General features: G+C 43.1%; 1 protein-coding gene across 2 annotated transcripts; it reads right to left on the reverse strand.

Moving 5' to 3' along the window:
• On the reverse strand, nucleotides 1-27147 carry LOC139545158 (tetraspanin-15-like). Of its 2 annotated transcripts, none has more exons than XM_071352605.1 (8): nucleotides 27127-27147; nucleotides 16858-17043; nucleotides 16447-16521; nucleotides 16209-16304; nucleotides 12700-12816; nucleotides 11618-11668; nucleotides 10859-10975; nucleotides 1-1658 (listed from the first exon to the last, which is right to left on the reverse strand). In XM_071352605.1, the coding sequence occupies exons 2-8, from the start codon at nucleotides 16921-16923 to the stop codon at nucleotides 1293-1295; spliced, it is 888 nt and encodes a 295-aa protein (XP_071208706.1). In that variant the 5' UTR covers nucleotides 16924-17043; nucleotides 27127-27147; the 3' UTR covers nucleotides 1-1292. The 2 variants fall into 2 exon arrangements, with proteins under 2 accessions (XP_071208706.1, XP_071208705.1); XM_071352604.1 differs by lacking the exon at nucleotides 27127-27147 and adding an exon at nucleotides 26269-26641.
• Between the last annotated feature and the right edge of the window lie 404 nt (nucleotides 27148-27551).

Here is a 27551-nt window from a genome sequence, read left to right on the forward strand (position 1 = left end):
TCAAGTTCAAAACGGCTTTATTGACAATGACAGTAGTGTTAATACAAGGCCAGAGCTAAGATTAATCTAAAATAAATCAGATATGAAAAAAGATCCTAGCTAAACATGGATTGATATAATTTGGACTCATGGGCGGACAGGCCATCTGGCTATTCGGGCAAATGCCAGATGGGCTGGTCCATTTTTAGCCCAGTGGGCCTGTGTAACTTTTTTATTTTTGCACAAAATGATCATTATCTGGGTAACAATGGGGACCTCAAGGGGGAAAAGTCCGCCCCTGGTCCCAGTCCGCCCCTGTTTGGACTGGATTTGTTTTATCTCTTATAATGTTGGTTTTGTACCAAAACTGCTAAGTATAATAAATATGGCGGAAATTGTTTAAGAGACTGAAAACCCCTGATGAGACCCTAAAAGAGCTGTAAACTGTTTTTTAAAAACTTCATTAAAATACAAAACACACATGCTTCCCACGTTGTTCCTGAATAGGCAGTTCATAGCATACATACCGGTACAAATGGAATCGAAGAGTTCATACTAAAAAAAGAAACATTAGGCTACACATCCTTCACAGACACGCAAGACAAGACTGACTATTCCTCTGCTCTGACTAGAATGATCATCTCAAACTGATCATTTCATAAAGTCTGTATAGTAAATATACATGACGTAAATCTTCTTCTGACTACTGGGCTACATTTGAATACAGCCTGAGGTATGCTTTAACTTCAGCATTTGAGACGAAGCTCAAAATCAAAACCCCCAAAAATACCTGGAACAAAATGATAGGAAATATTTAAATAATGCAGAGACGGCAGCTCCATTTGAAAGTTACATTTTAAAAACTTAACAAAAAAACGACACACTTAAAGGGGTGCCTAAAAGCCACTGCAGCATCTTGTTCTTTGAAAGATTTGGATTTCAAAATAAAAACTTAGGAAAACGATTGCGCCAATAATGCCTTGCCAAAGTGCCATACCTCTGGTCGCTTTCCAGACCAACTACATGCATCGCATCAACCAATTGTTGTGTGCCACATCATCGACTGAGCAGTCGGGAATCAGATTGCTATATCATATGCTGCGGTTAGCTGATATGTTAAACACCTATTCAGGAATTGAGATCTGGCATGCATCTGCAATGAGTCAACTAGGAACGGGACCATTATAACCTGTAATCCTGTCAGTTAATGACCATTGATTGGTTTGATCACCAAATAGAACACCAGGTCTAACCTGTCCTTCAACAAACACAGTGACCAAAACAACAACAAAACAACTGAGGAAATTCACAAATCAATATTCCCTTCTTTTCTGCTTATTCTGCTTACGCCCAATGTCTACCTCATCCAGTCTAAGCCCAGATAGCTGGAGGTCTTGGAGGGATTGGGCCAGGGGCCTATGGACCTGGACGGGCAGGGGCCGCTGGACCCGGATGGGGATGGGCTTTAGGTCAGGGTCAGACAAGATGGGATCTAAGGCTGGCAGAGGGAGGTAGCCTCCATCTCTGGGCAGACACAGGCAGCAGCCAGCACCAGCCAGGTCCAGCTCGCTGTACTCGAAGCCAGCCCTCTTGAGGATCTTGAAGTCCACCATGTCCATGGACTCACTCATCTCCACCAGAAGGTTCCAGAACATACAGCTCAGCATGATGCCCATCAGCTGGAGAGACACACAGGGAACAGAGCAGAAAGGCCAGTAGCATTTAGACTCTGACACTGGGACTAGTACACCACACAGCCCATCAGCTGGAGAGAGAGGGAACATAGAGGACCAGAGAGACCAGTTAGGGTTAGACTCTGATACCCTATTCACTTTATATTCCACTACTTTTGACCAGGGCTCATAGGGACTGGTACCCACCGCCAGGTGGAAATATTACAGCTGGAGATACAAGGACCATGTAACTATGTACTTAAATATAATGCACTGTCATGTGTGTGTTTAATGTGCTTGTATGTACCTGACACTACAAAAGTTGCAGAGGCACACAAATATCCAACTTTTGAATTAAGTAATATCTTACTTTGGTCCCAAGGTGAGCTATGCCTGGGCAAGTCAACTTGAGCGTGCTGTTGTCCATTCCCCAGTGCTTTAAAAATGGACTAGTTCACCTGAGCTGGCCTGATAAGAACCCCCAGTTTCCTTTTCCATTTGAGAAAGTTTTCTGCAGCCAGTCTGTGGTCTACTGAATCCTGGTGTACCAGACTGTCTGTCTGCTACTGGACTGGACTGTCTGCTTCTGGACTGTCTGCTTCTGGACTGTCTTCTTCTGGACTGAACAATCTGCTACTGTCTGCCTGCTACTGGACTGGACTGTCTGTCTGCTACTGGACTGTCTGTCTGCTACTGGACTTTGTCTGCTACTGGACTGGACTGTCTGTCTGCTACTGGACTGGACTGTCTGCTACTGGACTGTCTGTCTGCTACTGGACTGTCTGTCTGCTACTGGACTGTCTGTCTGCTACTGGACTGTCTGTCTGCTACTGGACTGTCTGTCTGCTACTGGACTGTCTGTCTGCTACTGGACTGTCTGTCTGCTACTGTCTGCCTGCTACTGGACTGTCTGCTTCTGGACTGAACAATCTGCTACTGTCTGCCTGCTACTGGACTGGACTGTCTGTCTGCTACTGGACTGGACTGTCTGTCTGCTACTGGACTGGACTGCCTGCTACTGGACTGTCTGGTACTGGACTGGACTGCCTGCTACTGGACTGGACTGTCTGATACTGGACTGTCTGTCTGCTACTGGACTGGACTGTCTGTCTGCTACTGGACTGTCTGTCTGCTACTGGACTGTCTTCTTCTGGACTGAACAATCTGCTACTGTCTGCCTGCTACTGGACTGGACTGTCTGTCTGCTACTGGACTAGACTGTCTGTCTGCTACTGGACTGCCTGCTACTGGACTGGACTGTCTGCTACTGGACTGGACTGTCTGCTACTGGACTGTCTGTCTGCTACTGGACTGTCTGCTTCTGGACTGGACTGTCTGGTACTGGACTGGACTGTCTGTCTGCTACTGGACTGTCTGCTACTGGACTGGACTGTCTGTCTGCTACTGGACTGTCTGTCTGCTACTGGACTGTCTGCTTCTGGACTGGACTGTCTGCTTCTGGACTGTCTGCTTCTGGACTGAACAATCTGCCTACTACTGGACTGTACTGTCTGCCTGCTACTGGACTATCTGTCTGTCTGCCTGTCTGCTACTGGACTGGACTGTCTGCTACTGGACTGGACTGTCTGTCTGCTACTGGGCTTGACTGTCTGTCTGCTACTGGGCTTGACTGTCTGTCTGCTACTGGACTGGACTGTCTGTCTGCTACTGGACTGGACTGTCTGTCTGCTACAGGACTGGACTGTCTGTCTACTACTGGACTGTCTGTCTGATACTGGACTGGAATATCTGATACTGGACTGCCTGTCTGTCTGCTACTGGACTCATGACCTAATAGTGCAGCGGCTGCAGACTCAGTATGTGGTGTTATTACACGTCTCCAGGGGGGCTCGCATAGAAGTCTGGCTGCAAAACTTTCACAGCACAGGAGAGGAGTGAGGCCGGGGTAGGAAATGGAATAGAGAGAATGGATGAAAGAGAAAGAGGAGAGGAAGAGAGGATGGGGGGACAAAATAAGTTAGAGACAGACAGACAACAGATAATCAAGGTAGATGGATTATTTTAAATATGTTATTGGTCAATAAACAGATATGGCTTATTAACCTATACGGTCCAAATAATGATGAACCAAGCTTCTTTGAAGATATATATAAGAATGTATCAACTCTACAAGCAAAACTAGACTCTATTATTATGGTGGGGGATTGTAATATGGTTTTAAATACTTTCTTATGTCATTCTCTCTGGCACCAAAAGTTGAAAAAGTGTTGATAGGGGACAGAATGCGGTCGGATCACCACATAATTGGCATATATATTACTCTTACAGAATTTCCACGTGGGCGAGGATATTGGAAATGTAATCAAAGCCTACTAGATGATAACTTGTTTTTAACTAGGACAGAAGAATTTATAACTGACTTTTTCAGACATAACATAGGTACAGCAGATCCCCTTACTGTATGGGACACTTTTAAATGTGTCTTTAGAGGCCATGCAATTCAGTACTCATCTATAAAACAAAAGCAATTTAGATCAAAATAATTTATATTAATAAAGGAAATTGAAGGACTAACAGTACAGTTAGATAGCAATAAAAACTGTACCATAGTGGCACAGAATATGATGGAGGAAAAAGAAATGGAGGAACTTATTCTAGAAAGATCCAGTGTAATAAATTATAAAAATTAAGCGAACTGGATGGAATACGGGAAAAACGCACCAAATTCTTTTTCAATCTTCAACATAGAAATGCATACCACTTTTTTTGATATACTCAGAGGACCATTATCGGACCACCACCACATGCTTATCATGTTTTAACCACTCCTATATAAACTGTAGATTATGGGACACGCAACAAGGTCTGATTTCATTATTACTGAAAGGATCCAAGTGGTATATATAAAGATCCAGTCCAATTAAAAAATTGGAGGCCTCTTACACTTCAGTGTTGTGATGCAAAAATTCTAGCTAAATGCTTGGTGCATATAATTAAAAAGGTATTGTCATATTATTCATCCTACTCGGACAGGTTTTTTTACATGGACGATACATTGGAGGTAATATAAGACAAGTACTGGAAACAATGGAATACTATGAAATATCAGGGAAACCAGGCCTGGTTTTCGTAGCTGATTTTGAAAAGGCTTTTGATAAAGTACGACTGGAGTTTATATATAAATGCCTAGAATATTTCAATTTGGAGAATCTCTTATACAATGGGTTAAAGTTACGTATAGTAACCCTAGATATAAAATAGTAAATAATGGCTACATCTCAGAAAGTTTTAAACTGTCAAGAGGAGTAAAACAAGGTTGTCCACTATCGGCATATCTATTTATTATTGCCATCGAAATGTGAGCTGTTAAAATTAGATCCAACAATAATATTAAGGGATTAGAAATCCGTGGCTTAAAAACAAAGGTGTCATTGTACGCTGATGATTCATGTTTTCTTTTTAAACCACAATTAGAATCCCTCCACAGTCTCATGGAGGATCTAGATACTTTTGCTAACCTCTCGGGATTAAAACCAAATTATGATAAGTATACTATATTTCATATTGGATCACAAAAAAATTCTACTTTTACATTATCGTGTAGTTTACGAGGTGAAATCTTGCATGGAGCCCCAGACCGAGGGTGATTGACCGTCATCTTGAACTTCTTCCTTTTTCTAATAATTGCGCCAACAGTTGTTTCCTTCTCACCAAGCTGCTTGCCTATTGTCCTGTAGCCCATCCCAGCCTTGTGCAGGTCTACAATTTTATCCCTGATGTCCTTACACAGCTCTCTGATCTTGGCCATTGTGGAGAGGTTGGAATCTGTTTGATTGAGTGTGTGGACAGGTGTCTTTTATACAGGTAACGAGTTCAAACAGGTGCAGTTAATACAGGTAATGAGTGGAGAACAGGAGGGCTTCTTAAAGAAAAACTAACAGGTCTGTGAGAGCCGGAATTCTTACTGGTTGGTAGGTGATCAAATACTTATGTCATGCAATAAAATGCAAATTAATTACTTAAAAATCATACAATGTGATTTTCTGGATTTTTTTTATTTTTAGATTCCGTCTCTCACAGTTGAAGTACCTATGATAAAAATTACAGACCTCTACATGCTTTGTAAGTAGGAAAACCTGCAAAATCGGCAGTGTATCAAATACTTGTTCTCCCCACTGTATGTTTATATAGAAATATATATATATATACAGTGGGGCAAAAAAGTATTTAGTCAGCCACCAATTGTGCAAGTTGTCCCACTTAAAAAGATGAGAGAGGCCTGTAATTTTCATCATAGGTACACTTCAACTATGACAGACAAAATGAGAAGAAAAAAATCCAGAAAATCACATTGTAGGATTTTTTATGAATTTATTTGCAAATTATGGTGGAAAATAAGTATTTGGTCACCTACAAACAAGCAAGATTTTTGGCTCTCACAGACCTGTAACTTCTTCTTTAAGAGGCTCCTCTGTCCTCCACTCGTTACCTGTATTAATGGCACCTGTTTGAACTTGTTATCAGTATAAAAGACACCTGTCCACAACCTCAAACAGTCACACTCCAAACTCCACTATGGCAAAGACCAAAGAGCCGTCAAAGGACACCAGAAACAAAATTGTAGACCTGCACCAGGCTGGGAAGACTGAATCTGCAATAGGTAAGCAGCTTGGTTTGAAGAAATCAACTGTGGGAGCAATTATTAGGAAATGGAAGACATACAAGACCACTGATAATCTCCCTCGATCTGGGGCTCCACGCAAGATCTCACCCCGTGGGGTCAAAATGATCACAAGCAAAAATCCCAGAACCACACGGGGGGACCTAGTGAATGACCTGCAGAGAGCTGGGACCAAAGTAACAAAGCCTACCATCAGCAAGGGCATTGAAGATGAAACGTGGCTGGGTCTTTCAGCATGACAATGATCCCAAACACACCGCCCGGGCAACGAAGGAGTGGCTTCGTAAGAAGCATTTCGAGGTCCTGGAGTGGCCTAGCCAGTCTCCAGATCTCAACCCCATAGAAAATCTTTGGAGGGAGTTGAAAGTCCGTGTTGCCCAGCAACAGCCCCAAAACATCACTGCTCTAGGGGAGATCTGCATGGAGGAACTTGCACAATTGGTGGCTGACTAAATACTTTTTTGCCCCACTGTATATATATATATATATGGGTATGTATGTATATGTATGTAAACTCAGCAAAAAAAGAAACGTCCTCTCACTGTCAACTGCGTTTATTTTCAGCAAACTTAACATGTGTAAATATTGATATGAACATAACAAGATTCAACAACTGAGACATAAACTGAACAAGTTCCACAGACATGTGACTAACAGAAATTGAATAATGTGTCCCTGAACAAAGGGGGGGTCAAAATCAAAAGTAACAGTCAGTATCTGGTGTGGCCACCAGCTGCATTAAGTACTGCAGTGCATCTCCTCCTCATGGACTGCACCAGATTTACCAGTTCTTGCTGTGAAATGTTACGCCACTCTTCCACCAAGGCACCTGCAAGTTCCCGGGCATTTCTGGGGGGAACGGCCCTAGGCCTCACCCTCCGATCCAACAGGTCCCAGACGTGCTCAATGGGATTGAGATCCAGGATCTTCGCTGGCCATGGCAGAACACTGACATTCCTGTCTTGCAGGATATCACGCACAGAACGAGTAGTATGGCTGGTGGCGTTGTCATGCTGGACGGTCATGTCAGGATGAGCCTGCAGGAAGGGTACCACACGAGGGAGGAGGATGTCTTCCCTGTAACGCACAGCATTGAGATTGCCTGCAATGACAACAAGCTCAGTCCGATGATGCTGTGACACACCGCCCCAGACCATGACGGACCCTCCACCTCCAAATCGATCCCGCTCCAGAGTACAGGCCTCGGTGTAACGCTCAATCCTTCGACGATAAACGCGAATCCGACCATCACCCCTGGTGAGACAAAACCGCAACTCGTCAGTGAAGAGCACTTTTTGCCAGTCCTGTCTGGTCCAGCAACGGTTGGTTTGTGCCCATAGGCGACATTGTTGCCGGTGTTATCTGGTGAGGACCTGCCTTTCAACAGGCCTACAAGCCTCAGTCCAGCCTCTCTCAGCCTATTGCGGACAGTCTGAACACTGATGGAGTGATTGTGCGTTCCTGGTGTAACTCGGGCAGTTGCTGTTGCCATCCTGTACCTGTCCCGCAGGTGTGATGTTCGGATGTACCGATCCTGTGCAGGTGTTGTTACACGTGGTCTGCCACTGTGAGGATGATCAGCTGTCTGTCCTGTCTCCCTGTAACGCTGTCTTAGGTGTCTCACAGTACGGACATTGCAATTTATTGCCCTGGCCACATCTGCAGTCCTCATGCCTCCTTGCAGCATGCCTAAGGCACGTTCACACAGATGAGCAGGGACCATGGGCCTCTTTCTTTTGGTGTTTTTCAGAGTCAGTAGAACGGCCTCTTTAGTGTCCTAAGTTTTCATAACTGTGACCTTAATTGCCTACCATCTATAAGCTGTTAATGTCTTAACGACCGTTCCACAGGTGCATCTTCATTAATTGTTTATGGTTCATTGAACAAGCATGGGAAACAGTGTTTAACCTTTTACAATGAAGATCTGTGAAGTTATTTGGACTTTAACAAATTACCTTTGAAAGACAGGGTCCTGAAAAAGGGCCGTTTCATTTTTTGCTGAATTTATGTATGTAAGTCGGAAGTTTACATACACCTTAGCCAAATACATTTAAACTCAGTTTTTCACAATTCCTGACATTTAATCCTAGTAAAAATTCCCTGTTTTAGGTCAGTTAAGCTCACCACTTTATTTTAAGAATGTGAAATGTCAGAATAATAGTAAAGAGAATGATTTATTTCATCTTTTATTTCTTACATCACATTCCCAGTGGGTCAGAAGTTTACATACTCTCAATTAGTATTTGGTAGCATTGCCTTTAAATTGTTTAACTTGGGTCAAACGTTTTGGGTAGCCTTCCACAAGCTTCCCACAATAAGTTGGGTGAATTTTGGCCCATTCCTCCTGACAGAGCTGGTATAACTGAGTCAGGTTTGTAGGCCTCCTTGCTCGCACACGCTTTTTCAGTTCTGCCCACAAATTTTCCATAGGATTGAGGTCAGGGCTTTGAGATGGCCACTCCAATACCTTGACTTTGTTGTCCTTAAGCCATTTTGCCACAACTTTGGAAGTATGCTTGGGGTCATTGTCCATTTGGAAGACCCATTTGCGACCAAGCTTTAACTTCCTGACTGATGTCTTGAGATGTTGCTTCAATATATCCACATCATTTTCCTCTCTCATGATCATGATGCCATCTATTTTGTGAAGTGCACCAGTCCTTCCTGCAGCGAAGCACCCCCACAACATGATGCTGCCACCCCCATGCTTCATGGTTGGGATGGTGTTGTAACGGCTTTCGTTGGTGGAAGGAGAGGAGGACCAAAATGCAGCGTGGTACGTATCCATAATAAATGTTTAATCGAGAATGAATACAAAAAAAGAACAAGAGAATCAAATGAAAACCGATACAGTCCCGAATGGTGCAAACACTGAAACAGAAACAATCACCCACAAAACACAATAGAAAACAGGCTACCTAAATCTGGCTCCCAATCAGAGACAACAACTGACACCTGCCTCTGATTGAGAACCATACTAGGCCAAACACATAGAAATATAAATACAGAACAAAACATAGAATGCCCACTCCAACTCACGCCCTGACCAAACTAAAATAAAGACATAAAAAAGGAACTAAGGTCAGAACGTGACAGGTGTTCTTCGGCTTGCAAGCCTCCCCCTTTGTCCTCCAAACAGTTCTATTTTTGTTTCATCAGACAAGAGGACATTTCTCCAAAAAGTACGATCTTTGTCCCCATGTGCAGTTGCAAACCGTAGTCTGGCTTTTTTATGGAGATTTCGGAGCAGTGGCTTCTTCCTTGCTGAGCGGCCTTTCAGGTTATGTCAATATAGGACTCGTTTTACTGTGGATATAAATACTTTTGTACCTGTTTCCTCCAGCATCTTCACAAGGTCCTTTGCTGTTGTTCTGGGATTGATTTGCACTTTTCGCACCAAAGTACGTTAATCTCTAGGAGACAGAACACGTCTCCTTCCTGAATGGTATGACGGCTACGTGGTCCCATGGAGTCTATACTTGCGTACTATTGTTTGTACAGATGAACGTGGTACCTTTAAGCCTTTGGAAATTGCTCCCAAGGATGTACCAGACTTGTGGAGGTCTACGATTTTTTTTCTGACGTCTTGATGCCCAATTTGTTAAGCAAAGAGGCATTGAGTTTGAAGGTAGGCCTTGAAATACATCCACAGGTACACCTCCAATTGACTCAAATTATGTAAATTAGCCTATCAGAAGCTTCTATAAAGCCATGACGTCATTTTCTGGAATTTTCCAAGCTGTTTAAAGGCACAGTCAGCTTAGTGTATGTAAACTTCTGACCCACTGGAATTGTGATACAGTGAATTATAAGTTAAATAATCTGTCTGTAAACAATTGTTGGAGAAATTACTAGTGTCATGCACAAAGTAGATGTCCTAACCGACTTGCCAAAACTATAGTTTGTTTACAAGAAGTTTGTGGAGTGGTTGAAAAACTAGTTATAATGACTCCAACCTAAGTGTATGTAAACTTCTGACTTCAACTGTATATGGATATATATATTTTCCCAAAAATGTTGAAATGATGCAGACAATTACATTGATAGAAGCAAGAATCTATCCGCAATATTAAAGCTGATCCACCCCCTTCAAAAAAAAAAAAAAAGACAGACAGACAAAAGCTGTAAACTAGACAAAAACACAATCAAAGTGAATGGGTAATAATAGTAAACAACAAACCCTGATCCATTACAACTGACTTTATAACACAATAAAATCATCCAGCTGCTTCTTGGTTATGAAAGCACTACAGAGGTATCATGAAGTGGAAGCTGGCTAAGATACATGTAGGATGGACCCTAGTCAAGGATAGTGCACTATATAGGGTATAGAATACCATTTGGAACATGTCCATTGTTGAGATCTGGGTGAACGGAAGACAAAATACGAATGAAGTGGTGGACAGACAGAGACAGACTGGCTAGGAGGCTGTGAGAAACCTCTCAGGCATGAGGCGACTGAGTGACTAGACACACACACACCTGGGTCAGGTAAGGTGGTTCTCTGATTGGAGGCAGTTGCGCAAGCGTGTGTGTTGGGTGTTTGTCTGTGTCTGTGACTGACCTGTGGCAGCCCTATTGCACAGCAGAGTCCAATAGTTGCTCCCACGTTGTCTCCCATCCACAGGTTGACAGCATGGATACAGCCCCGCACATGGATCACCTCATCCAGGAGCTCACGCTGACAGAGAAAGAGAGAGGACAGGTAGAATGAAAGAGAGACTACAATACATGAGATGCATTTGACTGATTGTAGTTTTGTTTTAAATACATGTCATCAGAAAGATTGTAATTTCACAGATGATGAGGCACTACAATGCTAACATGAACAATAGAAAATGATTTATTTTTATTTTTATCTACTACGACAAACGAATATTGTGCCTTGAAAACTAATAACTATTCCCCAAAATATGGAGGTGAGAACATCTCAAGGAGAGAAAACAGAGACAGCTGAATCAATATCACAACAACACCAGCCACTACCAGCTGGCACAATATATCGTGACTCAATTAGTCTACCTTATTTTCAGCATGCTGCAGCTAGAGAAAAAAAAATGTTTTGAGGCCATGAAAGTAAATGATCCTGCTGCTGCTCTTTTCCCTTTTGTAATCTCCGAATGCGTCCCGATGCGGGCCCTGGTCAAAAGTAGTGTACTATGTAGGGAATAGGGTGCCATTGGGACGTAACTTCTGTCACTGTGCAGAATGACAAACTCCACAGACTAATGAAGGCCAAAAAGTGAGCAGAACACTGGGGGGGGGGGGGGGGGGGGGTCACAGTCTAATAGGAGTGGAATATAGCAACTTATTTTACCCTTACCTGTTGGCTGAGAGTCTTGTAACCACAAAGAGTGTTGACAACCTCTCCCACCTGGGAAAAATGAGTCAGGAAGAGATGAAGATTATGAAGATTATGAAGAAGAGGATTCATGTATTGTCCATTCTTCTGTGCAAAGATAAGAAGAAAAAAAACTACAAACATTTCCTAAGTCAGATATGCTTGTAGTGGCCAAGTTAAAAATACATTTACGCACGTTGGACACACACACACACAAACACAAAAAGAGCTGGACATCCCCTAATCTGTGTTCATAGCTGTTTGGTGCTTTGGAGTTGCCCTGCGTGGGCACAGACCAGACAGAGGAAGAGAGAAGGAGAGCAAGAGAGAGAGAGGAAAAGAGAAGGAGAGGATGAGAGAGCGGAAGAGAGAGAGAGAGAGAGGAAGAGAGAAGGATACGAAGAGATAAGGAGAGGAAGAGAGAGAGGAAGAGAGGGAGAGGAATAGATGAAGAGAGAGCGAGACAGAGAGGAAGAGAGAGAGGGAGAAAGACTAAGTGTGAGAGAAAAGAGGGCAGAAAGAGATAAGCCAGAGCGTGAGTTAGACAAGGAGAGAATGAATCATGAGCTCAGTAAATGAATTGAATTAGCTCCCACTCTCTCCACTGACGCTGAGGTCTCGGGGTCTCTTCCTGTGCCTGAGTGGCTTTACACATTTCACTGTAACCAACTCAGCCAGCGCTAATTACCTAGTAATGCACCATGAGGCCAGGGGAAGTACTGGCAGGTGGAGAGAGGCTTTACTGAGAGCAGAACATGGATCCCTCCAGTCACTGCATTCACACAGCCAGCCCAATTCCAATCTTTTTTCCACTAAAAAAGTGGTCCTTTGTTGCCATACAGTTCTGTGCGTGGGGAGCCTGGATGAGCACTAAATGAGATCCACAGAAACATGTCTCCCCCAGAGATGTGAGAGACTAATAGGCTGATAGGGAGGGCAGGTATAATATTGGATAAGGTTCATGTGTTATCGGATCCTAACTTTCAGAGCTCCTTTCATTCATTCACACACAGTCTAGATAAGAGGTGAAAAGCAGAGGAGTGGAGAACGGTTTTAGCATTCACCTTGTGGGGGACACAGCATGTATAAGGGACACCACAGGCCAGTGGCCCGGTGCCATTGCAGAAATGGTATTGATTGACACCCCAGTCCTTGTAGTCGTCCCCACCACAACAAGAGAACTAGAGAGAGAGAGAAAGCAAGAGAGCAAGAGAGAGCGAGAGAGAGCGAGAGAGAGGTTTAATAATAAATCAGTTAAGTCTATTGTTTTTTACTAGATCAATCATGCTCTATCCATGTCAGTTAGGGCTGCAAAACTACCGGTAATTTACCAAAGTTATCAGAATCTTCAGTACTTTTGGCAATTAAAGATGCACTATGCAGAAATCGCTTTGCCATTTGCTGGATGCAAAAATGTGAATATTTCACCTAATTTCAGATTATGTGACAAAACAAGTAATGCGTAGTGTAGATAATCATTGTAACATCTAAACCGCTGTGAAATATATTTTCCATAACCAAAAATATTGTATATTCAGCTGTTTGAAACTGGTGTACAAAAAATAAACTTAAGAGTGGGAAGCATAGAAATTGAGCACATAGAACAGATCTACCGCTTCTTGGACTTGCTTTCAATGAAAAGGACATAACACACATTTCTATGTGAATTTGGTCGTGTCGCCCAAAGTTACATATTGCAGCTTTAATAGAAAATCTATGGCAATCTATCGTAATGTTGGTCATTTATATTTAAATATCTATTTTTTTTTTTAAAGTATTCATATACAGTGCCTTCAGAAATTGATTACATTTACATTTAAGTCATTTAGCAGACGCTCTTATCCAGAGCGACTTACAAGTTGGTGCATTCACCTTATGATATCCAGTGGAACAACCACTTTACAATAGTGCATCTAACTCTTTTAAGGGGGAGGGGGGGGGATTAAATACATTTTATTTTCTCACCCATCTACACACAATACCCCATCATGACAAAGTGAAAACATGTTTCTAGAAATGTTGTCAAATTGATTGAAAATGGAACACATAACTATCATAATAACTATCACATAACTATCAACTATCATTCACCAACTGGTTCACCAACTACTTTGCAGACAGAGTTCAGTGTGTCAAATCGGAGGGCATGTTGTCCGGTCCTCTGGCAGTCTCTATGGGGGTACCACAGGGTTCAATTCTCGGGCCGACTCTTTTCTCTGTATATATCAATGATGTTGCTCTTGCTGCGGGCGATTCCCTGATCCACCTCTACGCAGACGACACCATTCTGTATACTTCTGGCCCTTCCTTGGACACTGTGCTATCTAACCTCCAAACGAGCTTCAATGCCATACAACACTCCTTCCGTGGCCTCCAACTGCTCTTAAACGCTAGTAAAACCAAATGCATGCTTTTCAACCGTTCGCTGCCTGCACCCGCACGCCCGACTAGCATCACCACCCTGGACGGTTCCGACCTAGTATATGTGGACATCTATAAGTACCTAGGTGTCTGGTTAGACTGTAAACTCTCCTTCCAGACTCATATTAAACATCTCCAATCTAAAATCAAATCTAGAATCGGCTTTCTATTTCGCAACAAAGCCTCCTTCACTCACGCCGCCAAACTTACCCTAGTAAAACTGACTATCCTACCGATCCTCGACTTCGGCGATGTCATCTACAAAATAGCTTCCAATACTCTACTCAGCAAACTGGATGCAGTTTATCACAGTGCCATCTGTTTTGTTACTAAAGCACCTTATACCACCCACCACTGCGACCTGTATGCTCTAGTCGGCTGGCCCTCGCTACATGTTCGTCGTCAGACCCACTGGCTCCAGGTCATCTACAAGGCTATGCTAGGTAAAGTGCCGCCTTATCTCAGTTCACTGGTCACGATGGCAACACCCAGCCATAGCACGCGCTCCAGCAGGTGTATCTCACTGATCATCCCTAAAGCCAAAACCTAATTTGGCCGCCTTTCCTTCCAGTTCTCTGCTGCCTGCGACTGGAACGAATTGCAAAAATCTCTGAAGTTGGAGACTTTTATCTCCGTCAACAACTTTAAACATCTGCTATCTGAGCAGCTAACCGATCGCTGCAGCTGTACATAGTCCATCGGTATATAGCCCACCCAATTTACCTACCTCACGCCCATACTGTTTTTATTTATTTACTTTTCTGCACACCAGTATCTCTACTTGCACATGATCATCTGATGATTTATCACTCCAGTGTTAATCTGCTAAATTGTAAGTATTCGCTCCTATGGCCTATTTATTGCCTACCTCCTCATGCCTTTTGCACACATTCTATATAGATTCTCTTTTTTTTTTTTCTCTTTCTTCTACTATGTTATTGACTTGTTTATTGTTTACTCCATGTGTAACTCTGTGTTGTTGTCTGTTCACACTGCTATGCTTTATCTTGGCCAGGTCGCAGTTGCAAATGAGAACTTGTTCTCAACTAGCCTACCTGGTTAAATAAAGGTGAAATAAATAAAAAATAACTTATATTTTACACATGTGATAAGGTCAGAGAGAGGCCAGAGATAATTACAGACACCTGTGATAATGTGAAGTACCCAAAAGGGCCACTAAATGTCTTGTGATAGGTTACATATAATCCTTGAAAATCCTGGTAGTTTACTGGTAAACATATACATTTTACAGTAATATACCTTCTCTTTGCAACCCTACCCACTGGGCACAGATGTCAATTCAACGTCTATTCCAAGTTGGTTTAACGTAATTTCATTAAAATGACTTGGAAACAATTTTGATTCAACCAGTGTGTGCCCAGTGGGTAATGTGTGGGTGTGTGCCCAGTGGGTAATGTGTGGGTGTGTGCCCAGTGGGTAATGTGTGGGTGTCTGCCCAGTGGGTAATGTGTGGGTGTCTGCCCAGTGGGTAATGTGTGGGTGTCTGCCCAGTGGGTAATGTGTGGGTGTGTGCCCAGTGGGTAATGTGTGGGTGTGTGCCCAGTGGGTAATGTGTGGGTGTGTGCCCAGTGGGTAATGTGTGGGTGTGTGCCCAGTGGGTAATGTGTGGGTGTGTGCCCAGTGGGTAATGTGTGGGTGTGTGCCCAGTGGGTAATGTGTGGGTGTGTGCCCAGTGGGTAATGTGTGGGTGTGTGCCCAGTGGGTAATGTGTGGGTGTGTGCCCAGTGGGTAATGTGTGGGTGTGTGCCCAGTGGGTAATGTGTAGGTGTGTGCCCAGTGGGTAATGTGTGGGTGTGTGCCCAGTGGGTAATGTGTGGGTGTGTGCCCAGTGGGTAATGTGTGGGTGTGTGCCCAGTGGGGCAGCAGGTAGCCTAGTGGTTAGAGCGTCTGGCCAGTAACCGAAATGTTGCCAGATCGAATTCCCGACCTGACAAGGTAAACATCTGTCGTTCTGCCACTGAACAAGGCAGTTAACCCACTGTTCCTAGGCTGTCATTGTAAATAAGAATTTGTTCTTAACTGACTTGCCTAGTTAAATAAAAAACGGTCAGTGGCCTCTTCATTCAGTACACACACACCACTATTTCCTGTCTGTTGCTTCTGATAATGAAAAGGGAATCAGTCCTCTTACCTTCTGTTGCACAAAGTCCAAGATGTTTTTGAAGTCCAGATCATCGTAATAGTGTTTAATTCCCTCTCGTATACTGCTCTGGAACAGGGCTGATGTCTACAGGGAGAGAGAGAAAGAGGGGGATGATAAGCTATGAAATTCCTCATCCATCACGTGTTACAGCTGTGTGTGTGTGTGTGTGTGTGTGTGTGTGTGTGTGTGTGTGTGTGTGAGTGAGTGAGAGAGAGAGAGAACTGACCTTTTTCTCAAAGATGAGCGCAACGATGAGAGCCACAGCCTGCAGGAACAGTAGCACACACAGGACACACAAAAACTGGAAGACAGATGGAGAGAGGGAGAGAATGCACTTAGCATGCCATGTACACATCAAGCCAGAGGGACCAGAGATTGCTGGGCTGAGATAGGAAACACCATCCTCAAGTTGACTGACATATCCCAGTCAGCAGAGTCCCCTTGTCCTGTCTTGTCCCCCTCCTCCTCCTCCTCCCACTCCCTCTCGCTCCATATACCTTGGGTCTCCTCTACCTAATCTCTCAACCCTCCTATTCTTTCCTTCATCCCTCCTCTTTTCCATCCTAACCTCCATCGCTCCTCATATCCCCCCTTCCGTCCCTCCCTCTCTCGATCTTCCATCTCTCTCCTCTCTCACCATGTGTAGCAGGGTCTTGTTGTCCCTGAGGGAGCCCACCATGCCCACCAGGGAGACGGTGAACATCACCAGGCCCAGCAGGATGAGCACCACAGCGGGGGCCAGGAACACCCCCTCCAGGGTACGGTTCTTCTGACGCTCCACCTCCGCGTACACCCCCACGCACAACACACACAGGCCCAGGAGCTGGGGGAGGGAGAGAGAGAGGGAGAGGCAGGGAGAGGGGGAAGAAGAGAGGGTAGGGGTTGGGGTGAGATGGTCAGAGCTCTGCAGTGTGCCATCTTTCTGAATAAGCATAATTTCATGATAGCAGTGTGCATAGAAAGCCTAACCAAGCAAGCAACGTTCAAAGCTATCGGCATGTTCAAAGCTACCGTTTCCCTTGGATTGTGTTGTAAACTCATAGCTGATGTCAAATACCATGGACTTCTTCAAAATAGCATGGATAAGTCCCAAATGGTACCCTATTCCATATAGTGCGCTTCTTTTGACCAGCGCCATGGATGTCTTCCTCTCTAGTGGTAGCATCCTGAAGATACGACCCATTTTCCTTGTTCCTTGTAGTCAATTAAGAAACACAAAGGGCTTTAGTGCTGGTGCTCCTGCACACACCCTGGCTGCTGCCCAAATTAAAGTTGGCAAATGACGACGGGAGATGGTGGTTAGAGAACTATGCCTAGGCTAGCTGCTGTGTTGTTATGGCATCAGCCTTGTTAGCATCAAACAAACCCCACTTGACTACCTTCCTGGTGTGCCATTTGAGAGCTTTCAAAACCATGGCAGGGTGGATCTCACGTTGTCTGCATCCCAAATGGCACCCTTTTCCCTTTATAGTGAATTAAAGGGACTATAAAGGCACTAGCCTATGTCGGGAATATGGTGCCATTTGGAATGCAGACTGACTCATAATGATAGTCATTTCTTTCTGCAACAAACAATCTTAACCCCATAGGCCTACCTATTGATTCTCAATTAGGAAGAGAGGCAATCTGCACTAAGAGAGCAAGCCTCATCACTCTTTCCCTACTTTAGTACATTCACGACTGCCAGCACCACCCCGCCCAACACCGGAAAATGTCTCTACCCAGTGGGCAAAAATTCAGTTGAATCAACGTGGAATACTGATTCTATTTGCAAAAAGTAATCAACGTAAGGGAATTTCATATTGTTTTCACCCAACTTCACTCAAAATAGGGTCAAATTGTAGGTTGATTTCACACTGAATTCACGTTAGTTGACAACTCAACATGTAAATCAAAACTAGATGTTAAAATGACGTCTGTGTCCAGTGGATATTTTCAAAAGATGTAGGCCTACTTTAAGTCACTCATAGCGGTTGGCCAATTTCTCATTCATTCTGTCATCCACTGTAGTGTAGCGTAAGAAGGAGGCTACACACACTGGAGACAAACCCATCATCTTACAAAAGAACAAACCTCAGACTGATAAGAAGCAATGCAAATAGGCTACACAGTACACATACTCTCTCAAAGGATTAGTCGACTGACTCTCTCCTTCCCAAAGGAAACCTACACGCAAAACTGTGTGAAATTACACAAAGCAGATTGAACAGACAAGGAGAAATAGCATTCATTAACAGTGAGTGCTCCTGCATGGCTGTGGGCCAGGGGAGCTCTTGGGGGAACACAAGCCAAGGCATTACATCTGAACACGGCAGAGGAGGCAGTGCTGAAAGGAAAAAGGATTAACGAAAGAAGTTAGAAAGAATTGTGAGAATAAAAATCTAAGCGGGGGAAGTCCCTGACATGTTGTACTAGTTCATACTCTGCAGCAGTATGGCTGACGTAGGGAGAGAGATACAGGCAGAGAGACAGAGCTACAGACAGAAAGGTGGGGTGAAAATTGAACATGAAATTGACTGCAATTTCCTGTGAGGTGAGAGGGAGAGTCATGGAGTGTGAGTGTGAGAAAGCAGAGAGGGTGAGAAAGCAGCGAGGGAGATAGCTGAGAAACGCTCAACTCCGTTCTCTTATATCGAGGCGGAGTTGAGTAGTGGTAACTGGTCGCACGATTTGCTAACAACAACATTGAGTCGCCATCAGTCGTTACTTGTAAAAATGTAAATTCTGAAAATGCCTACCGGTACCTATGTTTGACCTGAACAACTGTTGTCCTTCCACATTAAAAAATGTATTGACGACAACCACCGACTTTTCCCTAATTTGTGTTGCACAACTCAGCGTGAATGTGCATGTACCAATTGAATCCCAGCACATAGTACATCAAGGCCGCTACGTCTCCAGTTGAGCAAGACAAAGGAGCACGGTTGTAGAGGTCAATCATAAGTACAGGTAAGCGTTATCAGAATAGACATTTTTACAAGTATCAACTGATGGTGACTTAATGTTGTTGCTAGCAAATTGCAAGACCAGTTATCAATAGTCAACTCCCCATTGATATAAGAGAACGGAGTTGAGCGTTCCTGAGCTAAGAGGGAGAGAGAGAGGGATTCATTATACCCGCTGATTGATTCCAGGACGACGAGTATTCACTAAAAATGGTGGAGGAAAGAGAGTGATGGCGGGGCAGGGTTTCATTTAACTGATAAAGTAACTGGATGAGTAAAATAGACTCACCATCTAAATCTGCTGACTCATCCATTAGCCTAGGCTATGGTTTGAAATTAAAATATGACAAATAGAAAAGAGTCAGAGAGCACTAGGATCTGTTCAATAGTCTGCTTTAAAGACGTTCTATTCTACCACCTTTCAGGCAGCACATCCACAACTAGAGGCCTAACTATAGGGGCACACAATGGAGTTAGCACTCAAAGGTTGTCTATGGTGACTCATAGAGATGGGGGATTTCCCCATAGGCAAATCAAATTGTATTTGTCACATACACAGTTTACAGCAGGTATAAAAGTTGCAGTGAAATGCTTGTGTGCTAGCTCCCTCAACAATGCAGTACATTAGTCAATATGTATCATAACAATAATAAGTGTAACATCAAAAATAACAAGTTTGAGTGTGGGTGCTTGTGTGTTTGTTTGTGTGTGTTTGTGTGTAAGGGTTAAATGTGTGGAGACTGGAGAGTGCAAATAATAAATAATAATAATCTAAATTGCAGATAGTCTCTGAGATCCAGATAGTCTCTGAGATGCATGTCTGTGCAGGGAGAAAGCCAGTGTTAGCTGTTCAGCATTCTGATGGCCTGGTGGTAGAAACTGTCTCGGAACCTGATGCTCCGAAAACGCTTGCCAGATGGTAACAGAGTGAAGAGTTTGTGGCTCGTGTGACTGGAGTCTTGACGATCTTACTCAAACATCGCCTGGTATACAGTGGCAAGAAAAAGTATGTGAACCTTTTGGAATTACCTGGATTTCTGCATAGATTTGTCATAAAATGTGATCTGATCGTCATCTGTCACAACAATAGACAAACACATTTTGCTTAAACTAATAACACACAAACAATTATAAGTTTTCATGTCTTTATTGATCAGACTGTGTAAACATTCACAAGTGCAGGGTGGGAAAAGTATGTGAACCCTTGGATTTAATAACTGGTTGACCCTCCTTTTTGCAGCAATAACCTCAACCAAACGTTTTCTGCAGTTGCGGATCAGACTTTCACAACGGTCAGGAGGAATTTTCCTCTTTCCTCTTTACAAAACTGTTTCAGTTCAGCAATATTATTGGGATGTCTGGTGTGAACTGCTCTCTTGAGGTCATGCCACAGCATCTCAATTGGGTTGAGGTCAGGACTGGGCCACTCCAGAAGGCATATTTTCTTCTGTTGAAGCTATTCTGTTGTTGATTTACTTCTGTGTTTTGGGTCGTTGTCCTGTTGCATCACCCAACTTCTGTTGAGCTTCAATTGGCAGACAGATAGCCTTACATTCTCCTGCAAAATGTCTTGATAAACTTGGGAATTAATTTGTCCATCGATGATAGCAAGCTGTCCAGGCTCTGAGGCAGCAACGCAGCCCCAAATCATGATGCTCCCTCCACCTCCCTCCTTACAGTGGGGATGAAGTTTTGATGTTGGTGTTCCGTGCCTCTTTTTCTCCACACATAGTGTTGTGTGTTCCTTCCAAACAACTCAACTGTAGTTTCATCTGTCCACAGAATATTTTGCCAGTAGCGCTGTGGAACATCCAGGTGTTCTTTTGCGAACCTCAGATGTGCAGCAATGTTTTTTTGGCTTCTTCCATTGTGTCCTCCCATGAACACCATTCTTGTTTAGTGTTTTACGTATCGTAGACTCGTCAACAGAGATGTTAGCATGTTCCAGAGATTTATGTAAGTCTTTAGCTGACGTTCTAGGATTCTTCTTAACCTCATTGAGCATTCTGCACTGTGCTCTTGCAGTCATCTTTGCAGGATGTCCACTCCTAGGGAGAGTAGCAACTAGAGGTCGACCGATTATGATTTTTCAACACCGATACCGATTATTGGAGGACCAAAAAAAGCTGATACCGATTAAATCGGCCAATTTTTTTAATGTATTTGTAATAATGACAATTACAACAATACTGAATGAACACTTATTTTAACTTAATATAATACATCAATAAAATCAATTTAGCCTCAAATAAATAATGAAACATGTTCAATTTGGTCTAAATAATGCAAAAACAAAGTGTTGGAGAAGAAAGTAAAAGTGCAATATGTGCCATGTAAGAAAGCTAACGTTTAAGTTCCTTGCTCAGAACATGAGAACATATGAAAGCTGGTGGTTCCTTTTAACATGAGTCTTCAATATTCCCAGGTAAGAAGTTTTAGGTTGTAGTTATTATAGGAATTATAGGACTATTTCTCTCTATACGATTTGTATTTCATATACCTTTGACTATTGGATGTTCTTATAGGCACTTTAGTATTGCCAGTGTAACAGTATAGCTTCCATCCCTCTCCTCGCCGCTACCTGGGCTCGAACCAGGAACACATCAACAACAGCCACCCTCGAAGCAGCGTTACCCATGCAGAGCAAGGGGAACAACTACTCCATGTCTCAGAGCGAGTGACGTTTGAAACGCTATTAGCGCGCACCCCGCTAACTAGCTAGCCATTTCACATCGGTTACACCAGCCTAATCTCGGGAGTTGATAGGCTTGAAGTCATAAACAGCGCAATGCTTGAAGCATTGCGAAGAGCTGCTGGCAAAACGCAGTAAAGTGCTGTTTGAATGAATGCTTACGAGCCTGCTGCTGCCTACCACAGCTCAGTCTGACTGCTCTATCAAATATCAAATCATAGACTTAATTATAATATAATAAACACAGAAATACAAGCCTTGGGTCATTAATATGGTCGAATCCGGAAACTATCATCTTGAAAACAAAACGTTTATTCTTTCAGTGAAATACGGAACCGTTCTGTATTTTCTCTAACGGGTGGCATCCATAAGTCTAAATATTCTTGTTACATTGCACAACCTTCAATGTTATGTCATAATTACGTAAAATTCTGGCAAATTAGTTCGCAATGAGACAGGCGGCTCAAACTGTTGCATATACCCTGACTCTGCGTGCAATGAACGCAAGAGAAGTGACACAATTTCACCTGGTTAATATTGCCTGCTAACCTGGATTTCTTTTAGCTAAATATGCAGGTTTAAAAATATATACTTCTGTGTATTGATTTTAAGAAAGGCATTGATGTCTATGGTTAGGTACACGTTGGAGCAACGACAGTCCTTTTTCGCGAATGCGCACTGCATCGATTATATGCAACGCAGGACACGCTAGATAAACTAGTAATATCATCAACCATGTGTAGTTATAACTAGTGATTATGATTGATTGATTGTTTTTATAAGATAAGTTTAATGCTAGCTAGCAACTTACCTTGGCTTCTTACTGCATTCGCGTAACAGGCGAGTTACTCGTGAGGCAGGTGGTTAGAGCGTTGGAATAGTTAACCGTAAGATTGCAAGATTGAATCCCTGAGCTGACAAGGTAAAAATCTGTCGTTCTGCCCCCTGAACAAGGCAGTTAACCCACCGTTCCTAGGCCGTCATTGAAAATAAGAATGTGCCTAGTTAAATAAAGGTGTGGAGGAAAGAAAATATTTTTTTAAATTACAAATTCCGGCAAAATCGGCATCCAAAATGACCGATTTCCGATTGTTATCAAAACTTGAAATCGGCCCTAATTAAATCGGCCATTACGATTAATCGGTCGACCTCTAGTAGCAACAGTGCTGAACTTTCTCCATTTATAGACAATTTGTCTTACCGTGGACTGATGAACATCAAGGCTTTTAGAGATACTTTTGTAACCATTTCCAGCTTTATGCAAGTCAACAATTCTTAATCTTTTGAGATCACTTTTCTTCAAGGCATGGTTCACATCAGGCAATTCTTCTTGTGAATAGCAAACTCAAATTGTGTGAGTGTTTTTTATAGGGCAGGGCAGCTCTAACCAACATCTCCAATCTCGTCTCATTGATTGGTCTACAGGTTAGCTGACTCCTGACTGCAATTAGCTTTTGGAGAAGTCATTAGCCTAGGGGTTCACATACTTTTTCCAGCATACACTGTGAAAGTTTAAATTATGTATTCAATATAGACAAGAAAAATACAATAATCTGTGTGTTATTAGTTTAAGCACACAAAAACAAAAACCAGATCAAATTTTACGACCAATTTATGCAGATATCCAGGTAATTCCAAAGGGTTCACATACTTTTTCTTGCCACTGTACATGTCCTGGAGGACAGGAAGCTCCATGATGTATTGGGCCGTCCGCACCACCCCGTGTAGAGCGTTCCAGTAGAGGCGGTGACGCAGCCGGTCAAGATGATTGTGCAGCTGTAGAACTTCTTGAGGATCTGAGGGCTCATGCCAAATGTCTTCGGTCGCCAGAGATTGAAGAGACACTGTTACGCCTTCTTCACCACAGTGGTGGTGTGATTGTTCCATGTCAGGTCCTCTGTGATGTGCACATCGAGGAACTTGGCGCTTTTGACCCCCCGCTCCACCCGTTTCCTATAGTCCACAATCAGCTCCTTAGTTTTGCTGACATTGAGGTTATTTTCCTGGCACCGCTCTGCCAGGGCTTGTCACCGTCGGCGATCAGGCCCACCACCGCCGTGTCGTTGGCACTCCATATACATTCATAAAGACATCACTTAAACACTGAGTCACTAATCAAGGTTAGGTTGAATTTTATTACATAAATTATCATACCGATCAATTTTATCCCAAGCATTTTTGCTGATGTCCTTCATGACGATATGTAGCCTATACTAGAGAAATGTGATGTTTGAAATGAAATAGGTTTGCTAATATGGGTGATTGTTAATGGGACAATTGATGGCTACTACCATCAAACTGGTAGTAGTAGTTCACAGGAAAACATTTTTTTAAACAGACACTAATGTTAGAAGATTATCATTCTACTTATCGTATCAATTCATGCAATTTATCGCAACTTTTGTCCATATCGCACAGCTCTATACTGATGTATAGCCAAGAAAACGAATTGAAAGCAAGCTAAAGTCAGCAAGCCACCCATCCTTATCTCTTACTAACTTTCCCAGTCCCCTTCCTTCTCTCTTTCAGCTGTAGCATCCTCTCTGCCTGGTGGTGGGATGACAGTACAGACTGACATAGCAGCATCCTACTGGGTTAATGCATAATCTTCACAGACAAAGCAGAGCAGAGAGTACAGTTCATCCCTCTTAGGAGCAATGGGACAGGGGGCTCGCAATCTCAAGCCCTCACTCTCAGAGTAAAAGCCTCTCAACACACAGCATGTCCAAATGGCACCCTATCCCCTTCGTAGTGCACTACAATTGACCAGGGCCCATAAAGCACTGGTCAAAAGTAGTGCACTATGTAGGGTATAGGGGACGCACAACAATATTACTGCAGGCAACGCTTATCACCAAAGTACAGTTGGTAAAGCAAATTACAGTCTGTGACTTGTGCCACATGGTACCCAGAGATAGGTATATGGTGCTGTGTTGCGTGTGGGTGGGTTGGTTGCATGCCCTTCCTGAAAAGGCTGTGTCAGAAACCCCAAATCATGTGACACTGGTAGACAGTGACAGTCTGTGCAATGAGATGGTGTCATAATTGAAGATTAAACACTCAGCAAACTAAGCTATTCACTACAAAATGGCACTAGAAAGTTCAGCCGTAGACTCAGCAGCATTTTAAGTTATGCTTATTCACCCCCAAAATACTTATTTGCTGTAAAATACATCCATGATGCAAATTCCCTCATTCTAAACAGACAAACAATACTTTTAATACTCTGTAAACTGCGTCACTAGCCTTAAAGCCTACAGCGCACACAATTAAAGATGTGTCATGTAGGCTAGCATGTCATGGACTTTAAGAGAATTAGACCTACCTGTGTAACCCACTACTGCCCTGAAAAGCTGTAATTACAATGTTGTAAATACCCTACGTCTCAGAACACCTAACCGAGGCATGTCAACATCAGGCTGCATTACATGTCTCAGAACACCTAGAAGAAGCTTGTCAACATCAGGCTGCATTACATGTCTCAGAACACCTAGAAGAGGCTTGTCAACACCAGGCTGCATTACATGTCTCAGAACACCTAGAGGAGACATGTCAACACCAGGCTGCATTACATGTCTCAGAACACCTAGACGAGGCTTGTCAACACCAGGCTGCATTACATGTCTCAGAACACCTAGACGAGGCTTGTCAACACCAGGCTGCATTACATGTCTCAGAACACCTAGAAGAGGCGTGTCAACACCAGGCTGCATTACATGTCTCAGAACACCTAGAAGAGGCTTGTCAACACCAGGCTGCATTACATGTCTCTGCATTACACGTCTAGCAAAAATAAAATATCCCACTTAGCCCCTTTCACTGTATCACTCAGTAGTCCCACACCCTGCCCTGTACCACAACACAGAAAGGAAAGAGTGTAGTCTAGTGTAGTAAAGGACTCTCAACACACAGTTATTGTCCCAATGGCACCCTATGCCCTATATAGTGCACTACTTTTGATCAGGACCCAGATAGAGCTCTGGTCAAAAGTAGTGCACTATGTAGGGAATAGAGGACGCACTCCACCCCTTTCATTGTATCACTCAGTAGTCCCCACGCCCTGCCCTGTACCACAAAGCAGAAAGGAGAGTGTAGCCTAGTGAGGTAAATGAACGACTATATCAGACAAAGTGTACACACAGTAATATTTCCTTGGTATTATTCGATCTTCTGGCAAGCAATTTGGCACTAGAGAGTTAGCTAGCGAGCTAGGAAGATACCGATAGCTATACTAGCTAGCTACTACACTGGCTAGCTAGCTAAACAAAGGTGGTGGTTTTCTGACAGCCAACAATGTGGTCCCCCTAGCCCATTCAAATAGACGGCAATTTCCTGCTTGGGTTCTTGAGAGCTAGCTAGTGGTCACCAACCCTGTCCCTGAAACCAACAAGTCCATATTAACAACACTTACCGAGAACAGCATTGAGTAGACATTTAAGGTGAATTTGATGAAATAATAGCAGCGGTTGCTGTTTCTCACTTCTTTGTATGAAGGCATAATGCTTGGTAGCTGAAGAAGCTAGCTAGCTAGCCAAGACGCTAACGTTAGCTAGCTAGCTAGCTATGCTAGTAGAAGAATATCAACAACACTGCACTGATTAGCTATTTCAGCAAATTAGCCAACTATATTATCGGATTTAATTTTCAAAACGTCTCAATTTTGCATGAGGACGTCAACGCTTTAATTTATTTCAAATAGCTACTCCCGTTAAATGTTGTCTCACACACACAAATCCCCCTCTATTCCCACAAACAATAACTTCCGTGCACGCTCTGATTTGGCCACATAATTTAAAGGGCCAGAGCGGTGAAATACATTGTACTAACGATGTAATTAACGCGTCATCTCACTCTATCTTTAAAAATAATTATCCAAATACATAGCAATTTCGTTTTTTTGTTGTTGTTGCTATTTATAGAAATGATCCAACAACACTCGATTATTACAGTATCATCACGTGCAACAGCCCAGATGGTAGACAAAGGAGCTTGCTTTCATCATCCAGACATGCATTGCTTGCTTTCCTTTGGAACGAACATCTTAAAGGAAATGGGTCACATTCAAGGCTCCCCTTGGCCGTTTAATAGGCTGTGTTACTACCCGAAAAATGGCACTGTTACTGGACAAAGAGCATTTAATCCCTGCTATTGCTCAATATTGCATCAGTTGTTGGTTGGCTCTTGTTGGTGTATATATGGCACACATGTATGTGATGTGGATGCTGGATACTAGGCTATTACTAGGTCAGTAATCTTTGTTGTAACTTACATTTTAGAAGCCGCAGGTAGTCCTACAGTGAACACATCTAACTAGCATGTGTGGGAATACCGGCTTGTGCCCTAACACAGCTCACAAGCATTCAGCACCATGGACAGCGCCGCGACCCCAATTCAGCACCACAGCCACTGAACAGCGCAGCACCCAGGCAACTCATTCCCCTTTTTCCTGGACTTTAGAATTGAAGATTCAACGCACCTGTATGGTGGCGCTGCAGAAAGGCCTGCAGAAAGACTCTGCCATGCTTTTGCTATTTTTCCCATTCCTTTCTTCGCTGGACTTTAGAATTGCAAACCTATAGGCAATATAATATTTCTTACAGGAAAAATAAGATACAGAACAGTATTTCAATAGCCTAAGACTACTGCTTTCAGACTCTTTTAAAATGTAGGCTACATTTTATTGAATGAATACTG

Source organism: Salvelinus alpinus, chromosome 19, assembly GCF_045679555.1.
Source record: "Salvelinus alpinus chromosome 19, SLU_Salpinus.1, whole genome shotgun sequence".
Lineage (NCBI taxonomy): Eukaryota > Metazoa > Chordata > Actinopteri > Salmoniformes > Salmonidae > Salvelinus > Salvelinus alpinus.

Excerpts from the sequence above, each read along its gene's own strand:
- LOC139545158 (XM_071352604.1), bottom strand. The coding sequence starts at position 26,355 with ATGCCTTCATACAAAGAAGTGAGAAACAGCAACCGCTGCTATTATTTC. Across the intron at positions 11,669-12,699 it reads CATGCTGTGTCCCCCACAAG|GTGGGAGAGGTTGTCAACAC; the intron begins GTGAATGCTAAA and ends CATTTTTCCCAG. Across the intron at positions 1,659-10,858 it reads GTGCAATAGGGCTGCCACAG|CTGATGGGCATCATGCTGAG; the intron begins GTCAGTCACAGA and ends GTGTCTCTCCAG.